The 20,633-nt window shown below is 39.8% G+C and overlaps 1 protein-coding gene across 1 annotated transcript in view; it reads right to left on the reverse strand.

The window, feature by feature from the left end:
* Window positions 1–599: 599 nt before the first annotated feature.
* The window catches only part of znrf1 (zinc and ring finger 1), a 234,639-nt gene continuing 214,605 nt past the window's right edge, over window positions 600–20,633 (reverse strand). The window contains exons 4-5 of the mRNA XM_072279433.1: window positions 18,094–18,191; window positions 600–6,712 (exon numbers count right to left, since the gene is read on the reverse strand). Of these exons, the coding sequence (XP_072135534.1) occupies window positions 18,134–18,191 (58 nt within the window). The 3' untranslated portion in view covers window positions 600–6,712; window positions 18,094–18,133. The remainder of the gene's footprint in view (window positions 6,713–18,093; window positions 18,192–20,633) is intronic.

The raw sequence follows: 20,633 nt of genomic DNA on the forward strand, positions 1-20,633 counted from the left end.
CAACAGTCACACGCCACATCCCAGAGGGTCTACAACAGTCACACACTACACCAATGAGGGTCTACAACAGTCACACAACACGTCCCACAGGGTCTACAACAGTCACACAACACGTCCCACAGGGTCTACACAGTCACGCGCCACGCCCTAGAGGGTCTAAACAGTCACATGCCATGCCCCAGAGGGTCTACAACAGTCACACACCACGTCCCACAGGGTCTACAACAGTCACGCGCCACGCCCTAGAGGGTCTACAACAGTCACACGACACGCCCCAGAGGGTCAACAACAGTCACACGCCACATCCCAGAGGGTCTACAACAGTCACACAGCACTTCCCAGAGGGTCTACAACAGTCACACACCACGCATCAGAAGGCCTACAACAGTCACACGCCGTGCCCTAAAGGGCCTACAATAGTTGTGCGCTGTGCCACATTGAAGGACCCACACTAATTAAACACTCCGTACCAGAGGACCAACAATAGTCAGACACTGTATCCCACTGAGAGTTTCGTATTCTCCAAACATAATCCCTAACCTAAAGCTTCCAAGATGAATTCACTGGAGTGCGAAATAAACAGAAGGCAGAATGTGGGAATGTGTAGATTTTATTCTCCATAATTCTGAAATACACACTATACATCAACAAACAGGATATTGTCTGTTTAAAATGAAGTTCACTTTTTTTGGTGTTAATCTCGGATCAACTTCTACTCAGTAAATATAAAAAGCATATGCCTGTAAACATTTAACATTTTTCAAGAAACTGCATTACATACAAATCTCATCCGCTCTCATTTGAACCTGGTGAAAGCCTGCTTACAGTGCATTGTGTAAAACACACTAGGACAGCTGAAAGATTATCCCCTTTTATTCAAGTCTTTAAAAAAATTGACTTGAAAGTAAATGACACACATCAACAATGCAGTATTTCATCTTTGAAAAGTCCGCTTTTGTTTAGCTATGCTGCTATTCTTTTCAAATACTGCTTTAAGGTCCAAGGAGCCATGCCATTTTTAAATTTATGCATTAGTCTGAAAAGAAGCTAGGGTTTACATTATAATCAGATGCAGACAATCACCTTGGGTCATTCCCACTGATCCGCTATATGAGCTCCATCTTTACATAACAACATAAAGACAACTCTTTGAATAAGGCAACACCCGAGTCACACAGATGATTGTACAGGAAAGGAAGCAGCATATACTACATTTGTAATTTATTTTGTGATTCTGCTTGGTTAAGCCTTGTAACATGTCTACTTTTCCCACCTCCCCTACATGCATCTTGACCAGATAATATGTAGTGGGGCATCATAGATTATAAAGATGATTTGGATTTATCTGACAAACTCCCACATGTACTCACTATAGCCACTGGGCTTTCTCTCTGCCCTTGTTAAAAAAGCCAGTTAGATGTAACCACCCTTCAATTTTCCTTACTGGGCACAATATCAGAAAGCAGAGTACATTTTGCTGAGGAGAACGGTGGGGGGGGGGGGGGGCGGGGGCAGCGAAAAGAGGCTGAAGTTGCTTTCAGTTGCATGATTCATGATGTCACTGTTGCATTGTAGAAATTATTAATAAAATTGTTAAAGTAATTAAAAGAAAATGTTACAAACTGCAAAAAAATACTTTCAATCAATCCATCAATATTGAGAGTAGAGTTTCTATAAATGTTGGTCCAGTAAAGACAGAGACACAAAAATATAATAGATATCACATTAATGACAATTTTATTGAATGAGTGGTTAGTATTTGTTTTCACAGTAAAGGAAGAAGAATAAAATATTTCAATGGTCAGAAACTAAGAATAAATGAATATAAGGAACATACTGGATTTAATTAAACAAACAGTTTTGCAAATAACAAGAATAGATAAATCTCCAGGACCTGGTGGCTTCCAACTTCAGGGAGTAGGAGAGGAAACTATGTAAGAATTTGGCCATTAATTTCTAAACTTCTCTTGTGTTAGGATCTATGCCATTGCGTTTGGAACTGAAGCATAGAAGAGATATCAGAATATGTACGTTTGTCTGCTTATCATCAGGCTGGATACATGAGCTGAACAAATGTGAGCCTTTAACTTTGGTTAGAAATTCGTTGAGAGGTAATGGGGATAAAAGATAGATAATGTGATTGACAGATGTGACAAGAGATATTCCCCAGAGTACCCATTCCACTTTTGAAGTTCCAGAATTTGGTCAGGGCTTTAATTTTGCATTATTATTTCAATGCATGCGATACAAGAATTATCTGGATGACATAAAATGGGAGAGGCAGCAAGATGTGCAGAAGAAAGTTGATGGTCTAAAGGACTACAGATGGTTTAAATGAGTGGGTATAACTATGATAACTAGAATTTAATGTAGACAAGTCTACATTCAATCTAAAATAGACAAAGTACAATATCTTCTAAACTTCAAGAAACCATAGTAAAACACAGACTTGGGAGTCCAAGTCGACTAATTTTAAATGCTAGCAGATCAGTGAAAGGTGGGGTTTGGGGAGAGTTGGATTCTACACAGCTGGGATACATTGTTCACTTTTTGACTTGTTTCAGGAAGGATCTAATAACTTTAGAAGAAGTGCAATGGCAGTTCATGAAAATGGCACTGGATTTAAGGGATTAAAGTCGAATCGCAGAAATTCAATATGCATTCTCGTGAGTTTAGGACATTGTTTTATCAATACATCTGGATCATTATTCAATCTCTTTTTCTTCCTTCCTAAGAGTGGGGAATCAGGAGCAAGTAGAAGCATGAGAGATCTTAAGTGTAGAGCCAAGCCATGTGGGAATAAACTTTCCAGAATCCTGGAGCTCTACTGGGTAAAGGCACCCTGTCCCTCCCTATCCCACCCACCCAATCAAAAACTGCGGAAAAGTGAACTTGTTAGGAAAAGAATGTGCAGAAATAGTGGGAACAGATGCAGGTCAGTTTTGAATTATAAATCATGGCACTTTCTATTGGTCATGGTCAGGAAAATAACAGACTTGGAAATAGGAATTGGAAATTATTTAAAAACTTTAGCTTTATAATGTTCAGAAATAGCCTGCTGTTGGGTAATGTTTAGCTGCTCATTGTTCTTTCAAAGCCATTGTTCAGTAACTATCTATTAGTAATTTTTTTTAAAGTAGGCACACAGTGGCTCAATTGGAGATGATGATATCAGAAGAGAGTACTTCAACACAAAAGAGTTTAAACAATTTTGATATATATCATCTTGCAATCAGAATCTTATTGCCTTGCATGTCAACAACTATAACATCTTTAGTTTTCAAATAACAGAAGAGATCACAAAATTCATTTGTAACCTCTATAAGTTCATTGTGAGATAAATACAGAATCTAAAAATATTCTTTTGGTGAATGAATAATATGTCAGTGATGCATTTCAATAGCATCTCTTTTCCCATAGTAGCTGCTTTTTCCTCACCTTATGAGGCAGGCAAAAGTGCCAAGTGTCATTACCAAAGCAGCAATTACACCATCTGAATCCAATGGTCTATGATGGTTTACCTGCTGAACTCCATTTCCTTCCTGAGGGGAAGTGACCAGTTTCTACTCAGTAAGATTCACAAAAGGCGTCACATGAGAAATGATGGGTCTGGCCTATATTCTGCAGCCTAATATCTCATAACTACCCTTTCTTATAACTATTCTAACTAGAACAACTTGGTGATAAAAACATTTCTGGGATTTTAGAATAATTTCTTTATAATGCAATCATTCACTAACTGCATTAAGCCCACCAATTTCTTAGGAGGATTGCCAAATATGTTTTTCATTTCAAAATGTTTTCAGCATTGTTTTCTTTTTAATTTCCACTAAAATATATATTTACATAGGAACAGTAACATAGATCAATTGATCTGATTCTCTAAATGAGATTTATTTTTAACTGTGTTCAACTGAGCCATGCAGTGGTACCTACATGGATGATAAAAGCAGTCAAGTCCACTCTTGCAGTTAAACTCCATATAGTACAGACAATGCAACTAACCACAGTGTACTGCTGAAACAAAAATATGTTCATATTCGTCAAGGGACCACAATGCACCATCAAAGGAGAAACTGTAAGGAAGTTTTGTGGGTGAAAAAAAATGAAGTGTTAATCATGTCTTTTTGCTTTATTCTCTCCTTCACACATGTGAAGTGAGAAGTCTCAATTTTTGAAATGACTAACGAGTTGAGATTTGAAAATAAAATAGATAGCAGGGCCAAATACTCTAATCACCCTCAGGTTCAACAAAAAATATAAAAGACAGGCCTTAATTAATACCTAGAAAAGGCTGGAAACTAGTTGGCTCAATGAGAGCACCAAACTGTTCGAACTCAAGGCACTGTGACTGCATAAATCAGAGTAGTAATAATTACACGAGGCATTCAAAAGTAAGTCTATAGATTTAGATTCTGATTTACTTTTCAAAATGCTCACCTTGAAAAACAGGACCACTCAGGTGAGATTCTATATCAGATTTAAGCAGTGCAAAAGCATCCAGTAAACTAAAACAAAGTATAATACACAAAAAACAAAAAAGTGCATTACTTTAAGTCATTATAAATGTGCTGTGTATTGTGCAACATCTTAAAATCAAAAAAGTAGGTTCCTGCTTCACTGGCACTCTCCACCCTAAATGAGCATCTTTAAATGGTATGCATAATCACTCCCTATGCAGAGACTTTACCAGGGTGACATCTGGTCAAGTCATTCAAATAAACAGAAAACACAGTGAAACCTTTACAGAAATAGAGGGATAATGTAAAGCTGAGGTGAGAACAAAACACACAGTAAAAACAGCAGCAATACCATCCTGCTATGCAAGTCAATCGCTGTACATATGGGAAAGCCCGTAACCCACCACATCAAAACAATAATTCACAATGACTGTACACAGTTCCAGGAAATGCTAGGTCTACTCACATTTCTGGGAAAAGCACAATTTTCTTGCAGTAATATATCTTACACTCAAACTCTCTGCTCATCATGCAGTGACTTAAAGTATCCAAAACTGCTAGCAGCATAGTTTCAAATGGTTTTTTTTGAACACTAGTGCAACTTTATATTGTGATTCCAAAATCAGTTGGCAAACACCATTCTTAATAGAAATGCTGGTGTGCATGGTCCTCAATTTCCTTCTGCAAATTCAATTGCTTCCTTTCTTGCAAAATTTCATCTCTGATCTCTTGTTTGTCTGAGGGTTTGTCAACAATAAACACTAGTTTTTGGAAAAATTACCATTTCACTTAGTAGTAAATGCTGCAGCAAGGATCAACTCCCTGATAAAATGGTTAACTCTACCTAGTAAATATAGGTTTGTCGAGGTCAGCGTACAGGCTCTGCTCGGGATCTGTCTGATCACAGAGCGTGGCATCGTGAATCCTGGTTCGAGTTACTCCTGTCAACTTGCAAACCTTGTAAACACATTGGGTGAATAGCAGCAACACTCCGTAGCTCTGATCAAACATCCCAGAGCCCTTGTTGCTATAAACTGGCTGTCCAATGTCAATGTAGTCCCTAAATAAAATGGAAAACTACCCACATCTGGGCCGCGTGCAGGGCTACTACATTTCCTGAGACTTACTTGAAGCCTATTCAAACAAAGTTACAAAAAAAAATTACACCATGCTGTTTATTTCATGTGTGAGGTTGCTTCTGGCAAAAATAAAAATTAGGAAAGGGAACTCTTTATTCAGTTTAGGTTTGTCTGCCACAAATTAATATAAATGCTCAATCAACAGTTTATTGAATATTGTGATGGTACACCATATCAAAACACCTCAACAAACAAAAAGAGGACATCTTTCCCTGTCTGTTATTAATATACCAGCCTGAACATTCAGGCTACATGTCAAGCTGAATTAAAATTGATTTCTTTAACAGCAGGACTGATTCACTAGACCCTAGAGAAACTGAAGCAATAAAAATTCCACAAGGGCTTTAGGGAGAAAGAAAGATTTTAACCGTTTTAGGATGCCTGTGCCATTCTATAGCACAAAATCGCAGAGCTAAAGGAGAGAGAGTCCATGTTCAATATTAGTGCAGAGAGACTTTCTTGTTGAAAACCACTGACAAGGAACAGATCCTTCTGGAACAGAGCGAGGTCTGTTTTTTTTTGATAAATTTTGGCATCATCTGTCACAAAGTGGGATGGAAGAAAACCAGGAGAGTGCCTGTGTCTGTACACACATCAGCAAGAACACGCTGACTACACTGGACACTGTGTAAACACATCATGGACACAACTACAAGCCCACAGACACTCAATGCTTTACATTCTGGCTTTTTCAGAACTTGGTCAACACATGTTAAATTCTACTCTCCTCTGCATTTGTAACCCTCGTGTGGTTGCCATCTTGGAGTAATATCCCAGAGACATGTCTTTTGCACAGCTTTCTAAAATCCAAAAAGCAATCATGCTCTGTTTGGCTAGTCCTTTTCCTCTTTATATTCCGTACAGGCATTTCTCTAATGGAATCAGTTGACAGCCGTAACATTGTTCTGGGGCTGACATGATCACTCTACTACCTGTTGATCTTCACATTCATCCCTTTTTTTTTAATCCTGGTTTGGGATGCAGAAAGTCTGTTTGGTGCTTTTTGTTTCTGCTGTTCAAAACTGGATGCTGGAATTTTCAGTTTTGGGGTAAACCGACTGTTTCAGATTCTTAACCTCCAGGTAAGGGTTTAGCCAAAGTGAGCAAAGCACTCTGCAAGAAAAAAAAGTGCATTGTTTCAGACACCATCCAGAAATATATACTGTATTTATCATCCTTCGATAATAAAACATGTAATAATTTTAACTTAGACGCAGTCCAGTATGAAATAGACAAACTAGCTCATACCTGTAAATATCCAGAACGTATGCATATGGATTCTGCAATCATATATCTATAAGCTGAGGAAGCAAATCATAATAGATTTGGTACTGTATAACAAGCCAGTATTAGTTCACAGTGTAATGCTCATCTAATTATGAGAGCACAGGAACAGGCCATTTGGCCCACAATGTTGTGCCAAACAAACTAAAAAGCAAATCAAAAACACCCAAACACTAATCCCTCCTACCTACATGGTCCATATCCCTTCATCTTCCTTATATCCATGTGTCTTTTCAAACATCTCTTTAAAAAAAAACTCTATAACGTATTTGCCACTACGCCTATTCCAGGCAGCACATTCTAGACATCTACGACTCTCTTACATAAAAAACTTACTCCTCACATTCCCCTCTCACCTTCAACGCATGCCCTCTAGTATTGAACATTTCAACTCTGGGAAACAGATGCTCCTTGTCCACTCTATCTACACCTTTCATAATCTTGTAAACTTCTATCAGATCTCCCCTCAGGTTCCGACATTCCAGGGAATACAACCCAAGTTTATTCAGCCTCTCGTGATAGCACATGCACTTTAAACCAGGAGGCATCCTGGTGATCCTCTTCTGCACTCTCTCCAAAGCCTCAACATCATTCCTATAGTGAGGCAACCAGAACTGTATGCAATACTCCAGATGTGGCCTAACCAGATTTTTATAAAGTTGCAACATAACCTCCTGACTTTTGAACTCAATACCCCGACTAAAAAAAGCAAGCATTCCATAAGCCTTCTTAACCACCTTATCAATCTTTGTAGTGGCTTTCAAGGAGCTATGAACTTGGATCCCAAGATCTTGCTGCTCAGTAACACTGTTAATGATCTTGCCCTTAACAGTAGACTGTCTCCTTGCATTTGCCCTGCCAAGGTGTAACACCTCACACTTATCTGGGTTAAACTCCATCTGCCATTACTCAGACCATATCTGCAAGTGGTCTACATCATGCTGTATTCTTCACCGGTCTCCTACACTATCCACAACTCTACCAGAATCAGAATCAGGTTTATTATCACCAGCATGTGACGTGAAATTTGTTAACTTAGCAGCAGCAGTTCAATACAATACATAATCTAGCAGAGAAAAAAAAATAAAATAAAACATAATAACAATAATAATAATAAACAAGCAAATCAATTACATATTTTGAATAGATTTTAAAAACGTGCAAAAACAGAAATACTGTATATTAAAAACAACTCAGGTAGTGCCCAAAGATTCAATGCCCATTTAGGAATCGGATGGCAGAGGGGAAAAAGCTGTTCCTGAATCACTGAGTGTGCGCCTTCAGGCTTCTGTACCTCCTACCTGATGGTAACAGTGAGAAAAGGGCATGCCCTGGGTGCTGGAGGTCCTTAATAACGGACACTGCCTTTCTGAGACACTGCTCCCTATAGATGTTCTGGGTACTTTGTAGGTTTGTGCCCAAGATCGAGCTGACTAATTTACAACCTTCTGCAGCTTCTTTCGGTCCTGTGCAGTAGCCCCTCCATACCAGACAGTGATGCAGCCTGTCAGAATGCTCTCCACGGTACATCTATAGAAGTTTTTGAGTGTATTGTTGACATACCAAATCTCTTCAAACTCCTAATAAAGTATAGCCGCTGTCTTGTCTTCTCTATAACTACATCAATGTGTTGGGACCAGGTTAGATCCTCAGAGATCTTGACACCCAGGAACTTGAAGTTGCTCACTCTCTCCACTTCTGATTCCTCAATGAGGATTGGTATGTGTTCCCTCGTCTTAACCTTCCTGAAATCCACAATCAGCTCTTTCATCTTACTGATGTTGAGTGCCAGGTTGTTGCTGCGGCACCACTCCACTAGCTGGCATATCTCACTCCTGTATCTCTCGTCACCACCTGAGATTCTATCAACAATGGTTGTATTGTCAGCAAATTAATAGATGGTATTTGAGCTATGCCTAGCCACACAGTCATGAGTACAGCAGTGGGCTAAGCTCACAACTCCGAGGTGTTGCCAGTGTTGATTGTCAGCGAGGAGGAGATGTTATCACCAATCCGCGCAGATTGTGGTCTTCCGGTTAGGAAATCGAGGATCCAGTTGCAGAGGGAGGTAAGAGGCCCAGATTCTGCAATTTCTCAATCAGGATTATGGGAATGATGGTATTAAATGCTGAGCTATAATCGATGAACAGCATCCTGACATAGGTGTTTGTGTTGTCCAGGTGGTCTAAAGCCGTGTGGAGAGCCATTGATATTGCGACTGCCATTGACCTATTGTGGTGATAGGCAAATTGCAATGGGTCCAGGTCCTTGCTGAGGCATACTAACCTTGGTATCATCTGTAAATTTACAAACCCACACATCTACATTTTCATCCACGTTTACAGTATGAAAAAGTTCAACATGCTGTTAAGGGTGCTTGTCCAATAGATAATAGGGCAGATATTTTTCCCATGGTATAAATGTCAAATACTGGAGGGCAAAGACATAAGGTGAGAGGGAAAATATTTAAAAGCAAATTTGTTTTTCTGCACATAGAGAGTGGTTAAGTGCTGCGATGAGCAGATACAACAGTGGTGTTTAACAGACATTTAAGACAGGCTCATGAATGCATAGGGAATGGAGAGATATGGATCATGTGCAGGTAGATAGGTTTAGTTTAGCATACTGGCTGGCATGGACCTGTCCCTGTGCCATTCAGTTCTATGGTTGTAACTGTTCATTAATCTTGCCAATCAGCTTGAAAAATCACCAATGAGTTTTGCTATGTTTGAATCTGAAAGTGTTAATTTGAATTTCGAAATTAATTTCAAATGCAAAAATAATAAAAGGAGAGAAAATATGTTTGAGAGAGGGCAATAAGAATAAAGAAATTACTTAGTTTATAGTTAAATTTTTTAAAAATCTGAAGTAATAAGTGAACATTAATTCCAAACTGTTTTCAATGCCAGAAAGCTTGATGGGCAGTAAATGTTCGCATAACATCATTTAAAAATGTCCATATACAGACAACCTCTGCGCTGTGGTCATTCAGGCAGTGGAAATTTGGCCTTACAGAATTCACAAATCACTAGCTGAAATTTGAGATAGAATAAACATTTTAGAGATAGAATAAAATTTGTTCTTACAGAAGCTCCATGCAGAAATAAATAAATATCCTTGTGCAGATGACGCAGCTTCATTATTACTGACTGTTTTTTAAGGAACGAACCCCCAACCTCACCCAACAACATGGGAGTCACCTGTATTTGAATTGGCAAGATCTAACATTTCTTATTGTACTAAGTAAGAGGTTGTCTAATAAGTGGAGTGACTTCAAGTAGTTCCATACCTCTCAATGTGCATACCACTGACAGACAATCCTTGTGCAGTCTTTGGAGGAGTACATATTCACCAGATGCTTCCCAATTTCTGCATTTAGCTATTCTTGTACTGATGTCAGAGGTTGCAAATCACTTACCACGGATGCACAGCAACTCTGGCAGGGTCTGCAAGACATTATTTCCTACAAAGCAAAACCCAATAGCATGAATGGCAGTGATGCTTCACTACCAAATGAACTCAACGCCTTCTATGCCGGCTTTGAAAGAGAGAACACAACTACAGCTGTGAACATCCCTGCTGCACCTGAGGACCCTGTCATCTCTGTCTCAGAGGCCAATGTAAGGCTGTCTTTAAAGAGAATGAACCCTCGCAAGTCGGAAGGTCCTGATGGAGTACCTGGTAAGGCTCTGAAAGCCTGTGTCGACCAACTAGCAGGAGTATTCAAGGACATTTTCAACCTCTCACTGCTACGTGTGGAAGTTCCCACTTGCTTCAAAAAGGCAACGATTATACCAGTGCCTAAGAAAAATAATGCGAGCTGCCTTAATGACTATTGCCTGGTAGTACTCACATCAACAGTGATGAAATGCTTTGAGAGGTTGGTTATGACTAGACTCAACCCCTGCCTCAGCAAGGACCTGGACCCATTGCAATTTGCCTAGCGCCACAATAGGTCAACGGCAGACACAATACCAGTGGCTCTTCACATGGCTTTAGACCACTTGGACAACACAAGCACCTATGTCAGGGTGCTGTTCATTGACTATAGTTCAGCATTTAATACCACCATTCCCACGATCCTGATTGAGAAGTTGTAGAACCTGGGCCTCTGTACCTCTGCAATTGGATCCTCGATTTCCTAACGGGAAGACCGCAATCTTTGCAGGTTGGTGATAACGTATCCTCCTCGCTGATGATCAACACTGGTGCACCTTAAGGGTGTGTGCTTAGCCTACTGCTCAATACACTTGACTGTGTGGCTAGGCAAAGCTCAAATATCATCTATTAATTTGCTGATGATACAGCCATTGTTGGTAGTATCTCAGGCGGTGACGAGAGATACAGGAGTGAGATATGCCAACTAGTGGAATGGTGCTGCAGCAACAACCTGACACTCAACGTCAGTAAGATGAAAGAGCTGATTGTGGATTTCAGGAAGGGTAAGATGAAGGAACACATACCAATCCTCATAGAGGGATCAGAGGTGGAGAGAGCGATGGCTTCAAGTTCCTGGGTGTCAAGATCTCTGAGGATCTAAACTGGTCCCAACATATTGATGTAGTTATAAAGAAAACAAGACAGCGACTATACTTTAATAGGAGTTTGAAGGGATTTGGCATGTCAACAATACATTCAAAAACTTCTATAGTTGTACTGTGGAGAGCATTCTGACAGGCTGCATCACTGCCTGGTATGGGGGTGGCGGGGGGGGGGGCTACTGCACTGGACAGAAAGAAGCTGCAGAAGGTTGTAAATCTAGTCAGCTCCATCTTGGGTACTAGTCTACAAAGTACCCAGGACATCTTCAGGGAACGGCGTCTCAGAAAGGCAGTGTCCATTATTAAGGACCTCCAGCACCCAGGGCATGCCCTTTTCTCACTGTTACCATCAGGTAGGAGGTACAGAAGCCTGAAGGCACACACTCAGTGATTCAGGAACAGCTTCTTCCCCTCTGCCATCCGATTCCTAAATGGACATTGAATCTTTGGACACTACCTCACTTTTTAAAAAAAATATGGTATTTCTGCTTTTGCACATTTTTTAATCTATTCAAAATATGCAGTTGATTTACTTATTTATTATTATTTTTATTTTATTTATTATTTTTCTCTCTCTGCTAGATTATGTATTGCATTGGAAGGCTACTGCTAAGTTAACAAATTTCACGTCACATACCGGTGATAATAAACCTGATTCAGATTCATTGTTATTTCAAATGAAAAAGCAATCAGAATAAATAAAAATAAAAACAGTGAAGAAAAAATATACAGCTTCATCCCACACAAATGCTCTCTCACGCCTGCTTTTATATTGACGTTCAATCCTAAACATTGCTGTTGATTCTTATCCACTGTATAGGCTGAAGATGATAAATAATTAGAATCAATCATTGGTAATCCAAAAATTGCAGTAATAGGATGAAGTTGTAAATCAATACGTAAAACTGCTGAAACAATATCAAAGATGTCTTTCCAGTACTTTTTCAAAAGAGGGCATGACTAAAACATATGGGTTAAAGAAGCAACCTCAGAGTTACATCTGTCACACATAGGGTTTATATGGGAATAAAAACGGGCTAGTTTATCTTTTAAAAACGCAAACGCAAGGAGGTCTGCGGATGCCAGAATTTCGAGCAATGCACATGGAGGTTACTGGTGGGTGCAGCGGGCCAGGCGGCGTCTCTAGGGGGAGGTGCAGTCGACATCTTGGGCCGAGGCCCTCCGTTAGGACTAACTGAAATCTCTTACTAGCTCTTCTTTCAGTTAGTCCTGACGAAGGGTCTCGGCTTGAAACGTCGACTGTACCTCTTCCTAGAGATGCTGCCTGGCCTGCAGCATTCACCAGCAACTTTGATGTGTGTTACTGTGTAGTGTACCTGTTTCTCAGATAAAATTTCTTCTATTTTTCAACAGATTAAATGACCACTTCTGTCTGTAAGTGTTATTCCATCTCTCACAACTTCAACTCTTCCATCTGTTCCCCCACTGATGACCTTGCTTTTAATCATATACAGTGCAAATGAAGCCAACTGCAAGCTTCAGATACAGTGCCTTTATCTTTCGGACAATCTGCAGTTTTCTTTGTTGTTTCAGCAAACATTAGCAGCTTTTGCAAAGTTGCGGTTAGTAATTGTTTTCTTCACAGTGTTTTGCACTTGCAATGTTGGAGGGTCCTTCACTGACCAGTGGAGAGAACAGTGAAAAGGTGGGCTGGGGTGGAAGGGAGTGTAGAGACAAGCTGATGCTTGGTTTTCTGAGTACAAAATGGATGTAGCAAGAACGCATTATGTCAGTGTCCTGAGAAACCCGTGGGGTCGTTTCAGAGCGGCACAATAAACTACTGAGCAAGTCAGCGAAAATTTGCTGATAGTATCACAGCTGAAAATTCAGTGCGTGGGACTCAACTTTACTTTGAGAGAACCTCAGCTCTAGGAGATAAGAGGGGGGGGAATCAGTGACAAGGATCAGAAGACGGTCAGGTCAGTTGTGGATGGAGGTTAAGTGCAGGGAGGGAAAAAAAGAGTGATGAATATTGATACATGATAGAGTGCAAGGAAGTGATATAAAAGCAATTTAAATGAGCCTTTTGAAGACAGGGTCCCAACACTGGGGACTGCTTTAACTAATACTGAAGCAGGTTTAAACAGCCTAAAGAAGGCATGCATCTGCATGACTAGCCCACATTATCCATGATCCATGCATTTATGGAAAAAAGTATTCTGGAAGTGGTATTCAAGCGTTCTTTGCACACCATGCAAAATAACTGTGCAAGTCCTGGCCCCATTGCGTCTTATGTGTGTGATGCATGGAATGCCAAAAATAAAACTATGAACTCTGCAGCTACACAAGCCCAACATATTTATTTTTTACTAACACTGAATTACACAGTGCACTAAATATGGTGCCTGACTTTCCAATATCTATACATTTGTGTTTCACAGGGAATGTGAATTTAAGGTGTTACCATTTAATGGTTCACTCAGTTCTGCTTGGAATGAAGTGATCAAAGGAAAACAAGATATAGACTAAAGAACAATCACCTGTGGCAAAAATAATGTCTATCACGTATCAATAAAGCCCCCACACAGTTTTGTTTGAGGTGAACATTGTTATGAAAATCTGTTGTTCTGATGACAAACTGGACCAAGGAAGCAGTTTAAAAGAGTGGACATTTTTGTTTCTTACAGCTGCTACGTACAAGGTAGTTTACCTGTATTTTTCGATTTAATTTTATTTTGGCTACACCCTGCAGTACAAATTGTCAACCCTATTCTTAATGCTGAAAACTGAAAATGCTGAGCAAATCAAATTGGAACTATGAGGAAAGAAACTGAACTAATGTCATTTCTTCTCTGGAATTGTCTGACCTTTTGCTATCAAGTTGTTTGAACATAGAAGGGTACACGCCTGCCATGTTGTGCCAACTTTTTAATCTACTCCACAATCAACCTAACCCTTCCCTCCCACATAGCCCTTCAGTTTTCTTTCATCCATGTGCCTATTTATTGGTCTCTTAAATGTCCTTAATGTATCCACGTTTACCACCACCACAGCAGCACGTTCCATATATTTACCACTCTGTTTATTCTCTGATATCCTCCCAAATCCCTCCAATTACCTCAAAATTATGTCCTCTGGAATTACCCATTTCTACCCTCAGAAAGAAAGTGCTGGGTATCCATGCTATCCACCCTTCTTAGCATCTTGTGCACTTCTATCTTGCACTTCTATCAAGTCCTAGATCACTCAACCTTTCCAGAAAAGACATACTCGCTAATCCAGGTAGCATCCTAGTAAATCTGCTCTAAATCTTCCACATCCTTTTCAAAATGTGGTGACCAGAACCGAACACGATGCTCCAAGTGTGGTCTAACTTGAGATTTATAGAGCTGCAACAGTAACTGAGCTCTTGAATTCAAACCCATGACTTAATGAAGGCCAACATACCACATGCCTTCTTAATCATCCTATCAACTTGAACAGCAACTTTAAGGCATCTGGGAACATGAACCTTAAGATCCCACTGATCCTACACACAGCTAAGAATCCTGCTATTAACCCTCTACTATGCCTTCAAGTTGGACCTTCCAAAGTGTATCACTTCATACTTTTTGAGACTGAACTCCATTTGCAAGTCCTCAACCCAGGTCTGCATTCTATCAATTGTATTGTTGTAGCCTACAACAACCTTCTATGCTATTCACACCACCAACAACCTTTATGTCACCTGCACACTTATTAACATAACCTACCACTTTCTCATCCAAGTCATTTATAAAAATCACAAACAGAAGGGGTCCCAAAACAAATCCTTGCAGAACACCACAGAATACTGACTTCCAGGTAGAATATGCACTTACTGTTTTCTGTGGACAAGACGATTCTGAATCCATGCTGCCAAGTTTCACTGGATCCCATGCCTGGCTTTCTGAACGAGCCTACCATAACGAACCTTGTCAAATGCTTTTCTAAAATCCACATACACTGCTCTACCTTCATCAATTTGTCTTGTCACAACTTTGAAGAATATAATCAGGCTCATATAGCACAACCTGCTCCTCACAAGGAGGTCATTCTTACCCTCGGCTATTAGGCTCAATAATGAGTCAACCTTTAGCTGGGGAAATGATGACCACTTTCTGTTAGACTACTTGCGGTAACTTATTTTTTTATTCTTTCTATGTATCTTCTAGTATTTATATCTGTGCACTTGTAATGCTACTGTGACATTATAATTTCCCTTGGGATCAATAAAGTATCAATCTATTTATTTTAGTACAGCCACATTGATTATCACATCCTGTGAAATATTGAAGGGAGGCACTTAATTGAAATTGGAACTGTGCTACTAAAACTCACAGCTTCAGCATTTATTATTTAAGAATGCCAGTAATGATGATACAGCATTCAAATCCCTCAAGTGTTCACTTCACCTGCCCAGTAGACACAATATATCGGATGGTGGTGAACACTGGTAGCTCAGGTTGAGGTATTTGATGTTGCAGTGTTCGCCAAGCTTGGCAATTAGCTTAGTCATAGTCATACTTTATTGATCCCGGGAGAAATTGGTTTTTGTTACAGTTGCACCATAAATAATAAATAGTAATAAAACCATAAATAGTTAAATAGTAATATGTAAATTATGCCAGGAAATAAGTCCAGGACCAGCCTATTGGCTCAGAGTGTCTGACCCTCCAAGGGAGGAGTTGTAAAGTTTGATGGCCACAGGCAGGAATGACTTCCTATGACGCTCTGTGTTGCATCTCGGTGGAATGAGTCTCTAGCTGAATGTAGACTTTTGCAGATATTTTACCAGCAGTCGAGGTGACATCCTCAGTTGGTGTTTCTCTCTGCGAGTGCTCACATTTAACTGGTGGTACAGAGACATGATTCACTGTCTCTGATCTCGGTACATTAGGATCGAGAGAGACACCACTTTAACTGGGACACCATGGAGGTTCTGCCGCAGGCAAACACGAAGCAGGCATGAGAATTTTTAGAAGCGTGGTTCTCTTCTGATAACTCTCTGAACAAACATATCGAAATAAACTCCATTCTCGAATCCCCAAGAACCAAAGAAACGCGAGATAGTAGAATTCAAAGGTCAGTTGAAGGAACCAATCGGAACCAAGACAAATGAATGGTGGCCTATATAAACACGAGCACTGTGCACTGAGAATGTCACCTTTACAGGAGGTAATACATCAAATATGATCAAAACAGCACATTTAAATTTTCATTAGATTTACTGCTTTCTAACAAAGTTTTAATTCAAATATTTTTCATCTTCATTAAGATTATTATTTTCCTAATAATATCTGCTGAACAATACATCTATGTTTTCTTAGCTCCAGTGACATGTTATGGGCCTTTCATGATTGTCTTCCTGAGCAAGTTCAACAGTAGGCAACTGTGTAATAAAAATGATCCAAAATTTGGTTAGATCAGTGGTTTACTTTACACCTCTAAGTGCAAGGCCCTATGTCATTACATACAGCCAGTTTACACTGACCACTTTGTTGCTATTTTGGGCCTAACTATCTCTGCAAACACTTTCAGTATCCTCTATGGACTGTCTTCTCTCTCTGACCAACAGACAAACTCTACAGCGAGATTGGAAAAGTTACAAATGCTTTCTAGCGTATGTTGTAACTCATCATCAAATATATTCCATAGTAACAAAGAAATTTAATAATAAAAGAATTTTACCAGAATGAGTTCAATGAATAACCAATTTACAAACCCACTATAAATATGTAAATGTTGCTTTTACACATAGGCTAGTTAGATAAATAGATATGTATGTAGGTCTGTAGACAGGAACTCTACACATCTTTTACTCATGTTATTCCTGTGGCACTGAATATTAATCGTCAATTATTTTTCTCTTGATATATATTGTGCAAAAACACAGTAGAACTGGGTACATCAACAACATTCAAGTCTCACATGACTGGTTCCAGGCTAAATGTAAAGTACAGGGATAAGCAAAGACTGATTGGGGAGACCAAACACAAGACACAGCGGACCCTGTAATCTGGAGCAAAAAGACAGACTAGTAGAGGGATTCAGCGGGTCAGACAGCATCTACGGAGCCCGAGGAGTCAATAAGGAATTTCCTGTCAAGACCCTGCAAGAGGAGCAGGCAGAGCTATTGGCGTAAATATGAGAGATTCTGCAGATGATAAAAATCTAGAGCAACATACACAAATGCTAGAGAAACTCAGAAAGTTAGGCAGCTTCTATTGAGGGGAACAAATCTCCCTGATGAAGAGTTTTGGCCTTAAACATCAACTGGTTAGTCCCTTCCATAGATGCTGCCTCACCAGCTGAGTTCCTCCAGCATTTTGTGTGTGTGTTCCTCTAGAGCCACCGTCGCGCATCTTTCCAGCAGCCAGTTACAGTGAGCTCTGTCTTCGCCCTACCACCTTTGAGAATCCAATGCTTAGTGACACTGAGCCAGAATAACAGAATTGTCTAGCCACTGACAGAATATACAGTAAGCCAAGGGTCCTATGTGTAGATTACCTATGTGGAGAAACATAATAAGCACACTTCAATATATGGATGAAATGTGTTCAATTTCCCCACTATAAAATTAAATATAATGCTTCGCAAGCCAGGTTTTTTCAGAAAACCATCCTCCCATATTTACCCGGCCAGCATGTCTTCGTGATGTTTCATAATAGTTTATTACTGTCCACTTACCTTTAACAGAAGGCTGTAAGCAGCTGCAGGCCAGGAGAGGTCAGTCAGAAGGGTGTTCTGGGCATGATCTGTTCACTTCAAACCACGAGTCTATACAACTGAAGTGAGGGAAAAATAATAAATGAATTCAAATAAGGTGTATAACAAATGTCTTCAAAATTTTTTAAAACTTTTGCACAATATATAAACTTCATATCTGTCATTACCACCTGGAAAGTCAGTAACGATGAGCTGTTTTAAAACCCAATTTCATGCAACAACAGAGGTTTTATCACAACTGGATAATTATTTTACATACTTCACCCAATGGTTTTCAGCATACTGCTGCAATGGAAAATAAACTGCAAATTCTCATTCTGTATATCAGGTTCATGAATGTGTTATTCCAAGACAGATTTCACAGAAGCAAATCAACATCAGGTTAAACTGGTATTACAGTAATTGTCAGTATCTGACCCCTCCCCTACCCCCTCTGGTGGGGAAATGGTCACTGTGAATTGTGGGTAATGTCAGACTGAAACATACCAATGGATTACTTTTAGAGCAGCAGCATAAACTTTCAAGAAAAGCCTTGAAAACACAAGATGGTAAGTCACAAAGGAAAAAATTGCATTTAACCACTATTCCTTCAAACCATTGACGCAATGAATAGCATCCTGAATCTGATTTCATGTAATGAAGGGATAAGTTTGTATGAATCTTCCTTATAGCTTTTAGATCAGTATTGTTCTTTCCATTTCAACTCAACCCTAGCTTGCTGTACTCACAGAGACTATACATCCAAAGTTCAAGGTACAAAGTATGGATACTTTGTACACCCTTGAGATTCGTTTTCTTGCAGGCAGCAATGAAACACAGAACCGCAATAGAACGCATTAAAAGCAAATGAAGACAGTTAAATGCCCAATGTGCAGAGAGAAAAGAAAATAGGTCAGGTAAACAATAAAGGAAGCAAACAGCAGTCAGAACTGAATTTATAATGCTAGGCATTACTGCAGCTGATTCAGAAGACTACAGAAGCCGATTAAGAAGACCTCAGTCCATTTCAATCTGGCCCGGCACTTAAATTCTCCAAACCTTATGTCGTTCCTTACTCTTGGGCTCACGCTCAATACACCAGAATCCAATCTTTTCAATTTGGCTCATCTCTTAAATCAATCAAACCTCAGATTTTTCCATGCCTCAGCTCCACTGGATCGAACTGCCTACAAGTCCACTCCAGCGAATCCAGCCTGGACATGCTGCAAACATCTTGCCCCAGCGAGACTCCAGTCACACCACAAAAATGCCAGATCATACAGGTGATTTTGCTCAACTCCGACAGGGAAGCCTGTTTGCAGCGATTGTTTACCAGATAAAGTGTTAATAATGAAGTATTTAATTGCTCATTTTGTTTCATTAATCACCAAGATGTTGTCTCTCAAACCAGAAAGAAGCACCATCTTAAACCAAAGTAAAGCTGTTCCACTGCAGTCTCCTAAATTAGTAGCTATTACTTATCAAGGAATTTTAGAGGATTTCCTGAGCATGATTTGTAGATTAATTCAAGATTCAACCTTGTTTATTGTCAGCCTTCAGTTCATTAGTGTAAAGAAAACAAAATCGATACAGCATAAAAACACACAATAAATACAAAAGCAATCTTATGTATATACAGCCACACTGCAAAGTACAAGTAACTGTTGAGTGTGGCCATATATACATAGATTAGCTTACATATACACTGATTGTATGTACACAAGTGAAGCTAGGTTCATAAGTATTTGAACCTAAAATGACTGACAGGAAATGATAAAGTGTTAAACATAGAATCCCCAATCCAGGCAACATCCTTCCAAATCTCCTCTGCACCCTTTCTATGGTTTCCACATTCTTCTATAGTGAGGCAACCAGAACTGAGCACAGTACTCCAAGTGGGGTCTGACCAGGGTCCTATATAGCTGCAACATTACCTCTCAGCTCCTAAACTCAATCCCACGATTGAAGGAGGCCAACGTACCGTATGCTTTCTTAACCACAGAGTCAACCTGCACAGCAGCCTTGAGTGTCCTACGGACTCGGACCCCAAGATCCCTCTGATCTTCCACACTGGCAAGTCTTACCATTAATACTATATTCTGTCATCATATTTGACCTACCAAAATGAACTACCTTACACTTATCTGGGTTGAACTCCATCTGCCACTTCTCAGCCCATTTTTGCATCCTATCAATGTCCTGCTGTAACCTCTCTGACAGCCCTCCACACTATCCACAACACCCCCAACCTTTGTGTCATCAGCAAATTTACTAACCCATCCCTCCACTTCTTCATCCAGGTCATATATAAAAATCACAAAGAGTAGAGGTCCCAGAATAGATCCCTGAGGCACACCACTGGTGACCAACCTCCATGCAGAATATGACCCGTCTACAACCACTCTTTGCCTTCTGTGGGAAAGCCAATTTGGATCCACAAAGCAATTTCCCCTTGGATCCCATGCCTCCTTACTTTCTCAGTAAGCCTTGCATAGGGTACCTTATCAAATGCCTTGCTGAAA

This window comes from Mobula birostris, chromosome 15 (assembly GCF_030028105.1).
Source record: "Mobula birostris isolate sMobBir1 chromosome 15, sMobBir1.hap1, whole genome shotgun sequence".
NCBI classification, from domain to species: domain Eukaryota; kingdom Metazoa; phylum Chordata; class Chondrichthyes; order Myliobatiformes; family Myliobatidae; genus Mobula; species Mobula birostris.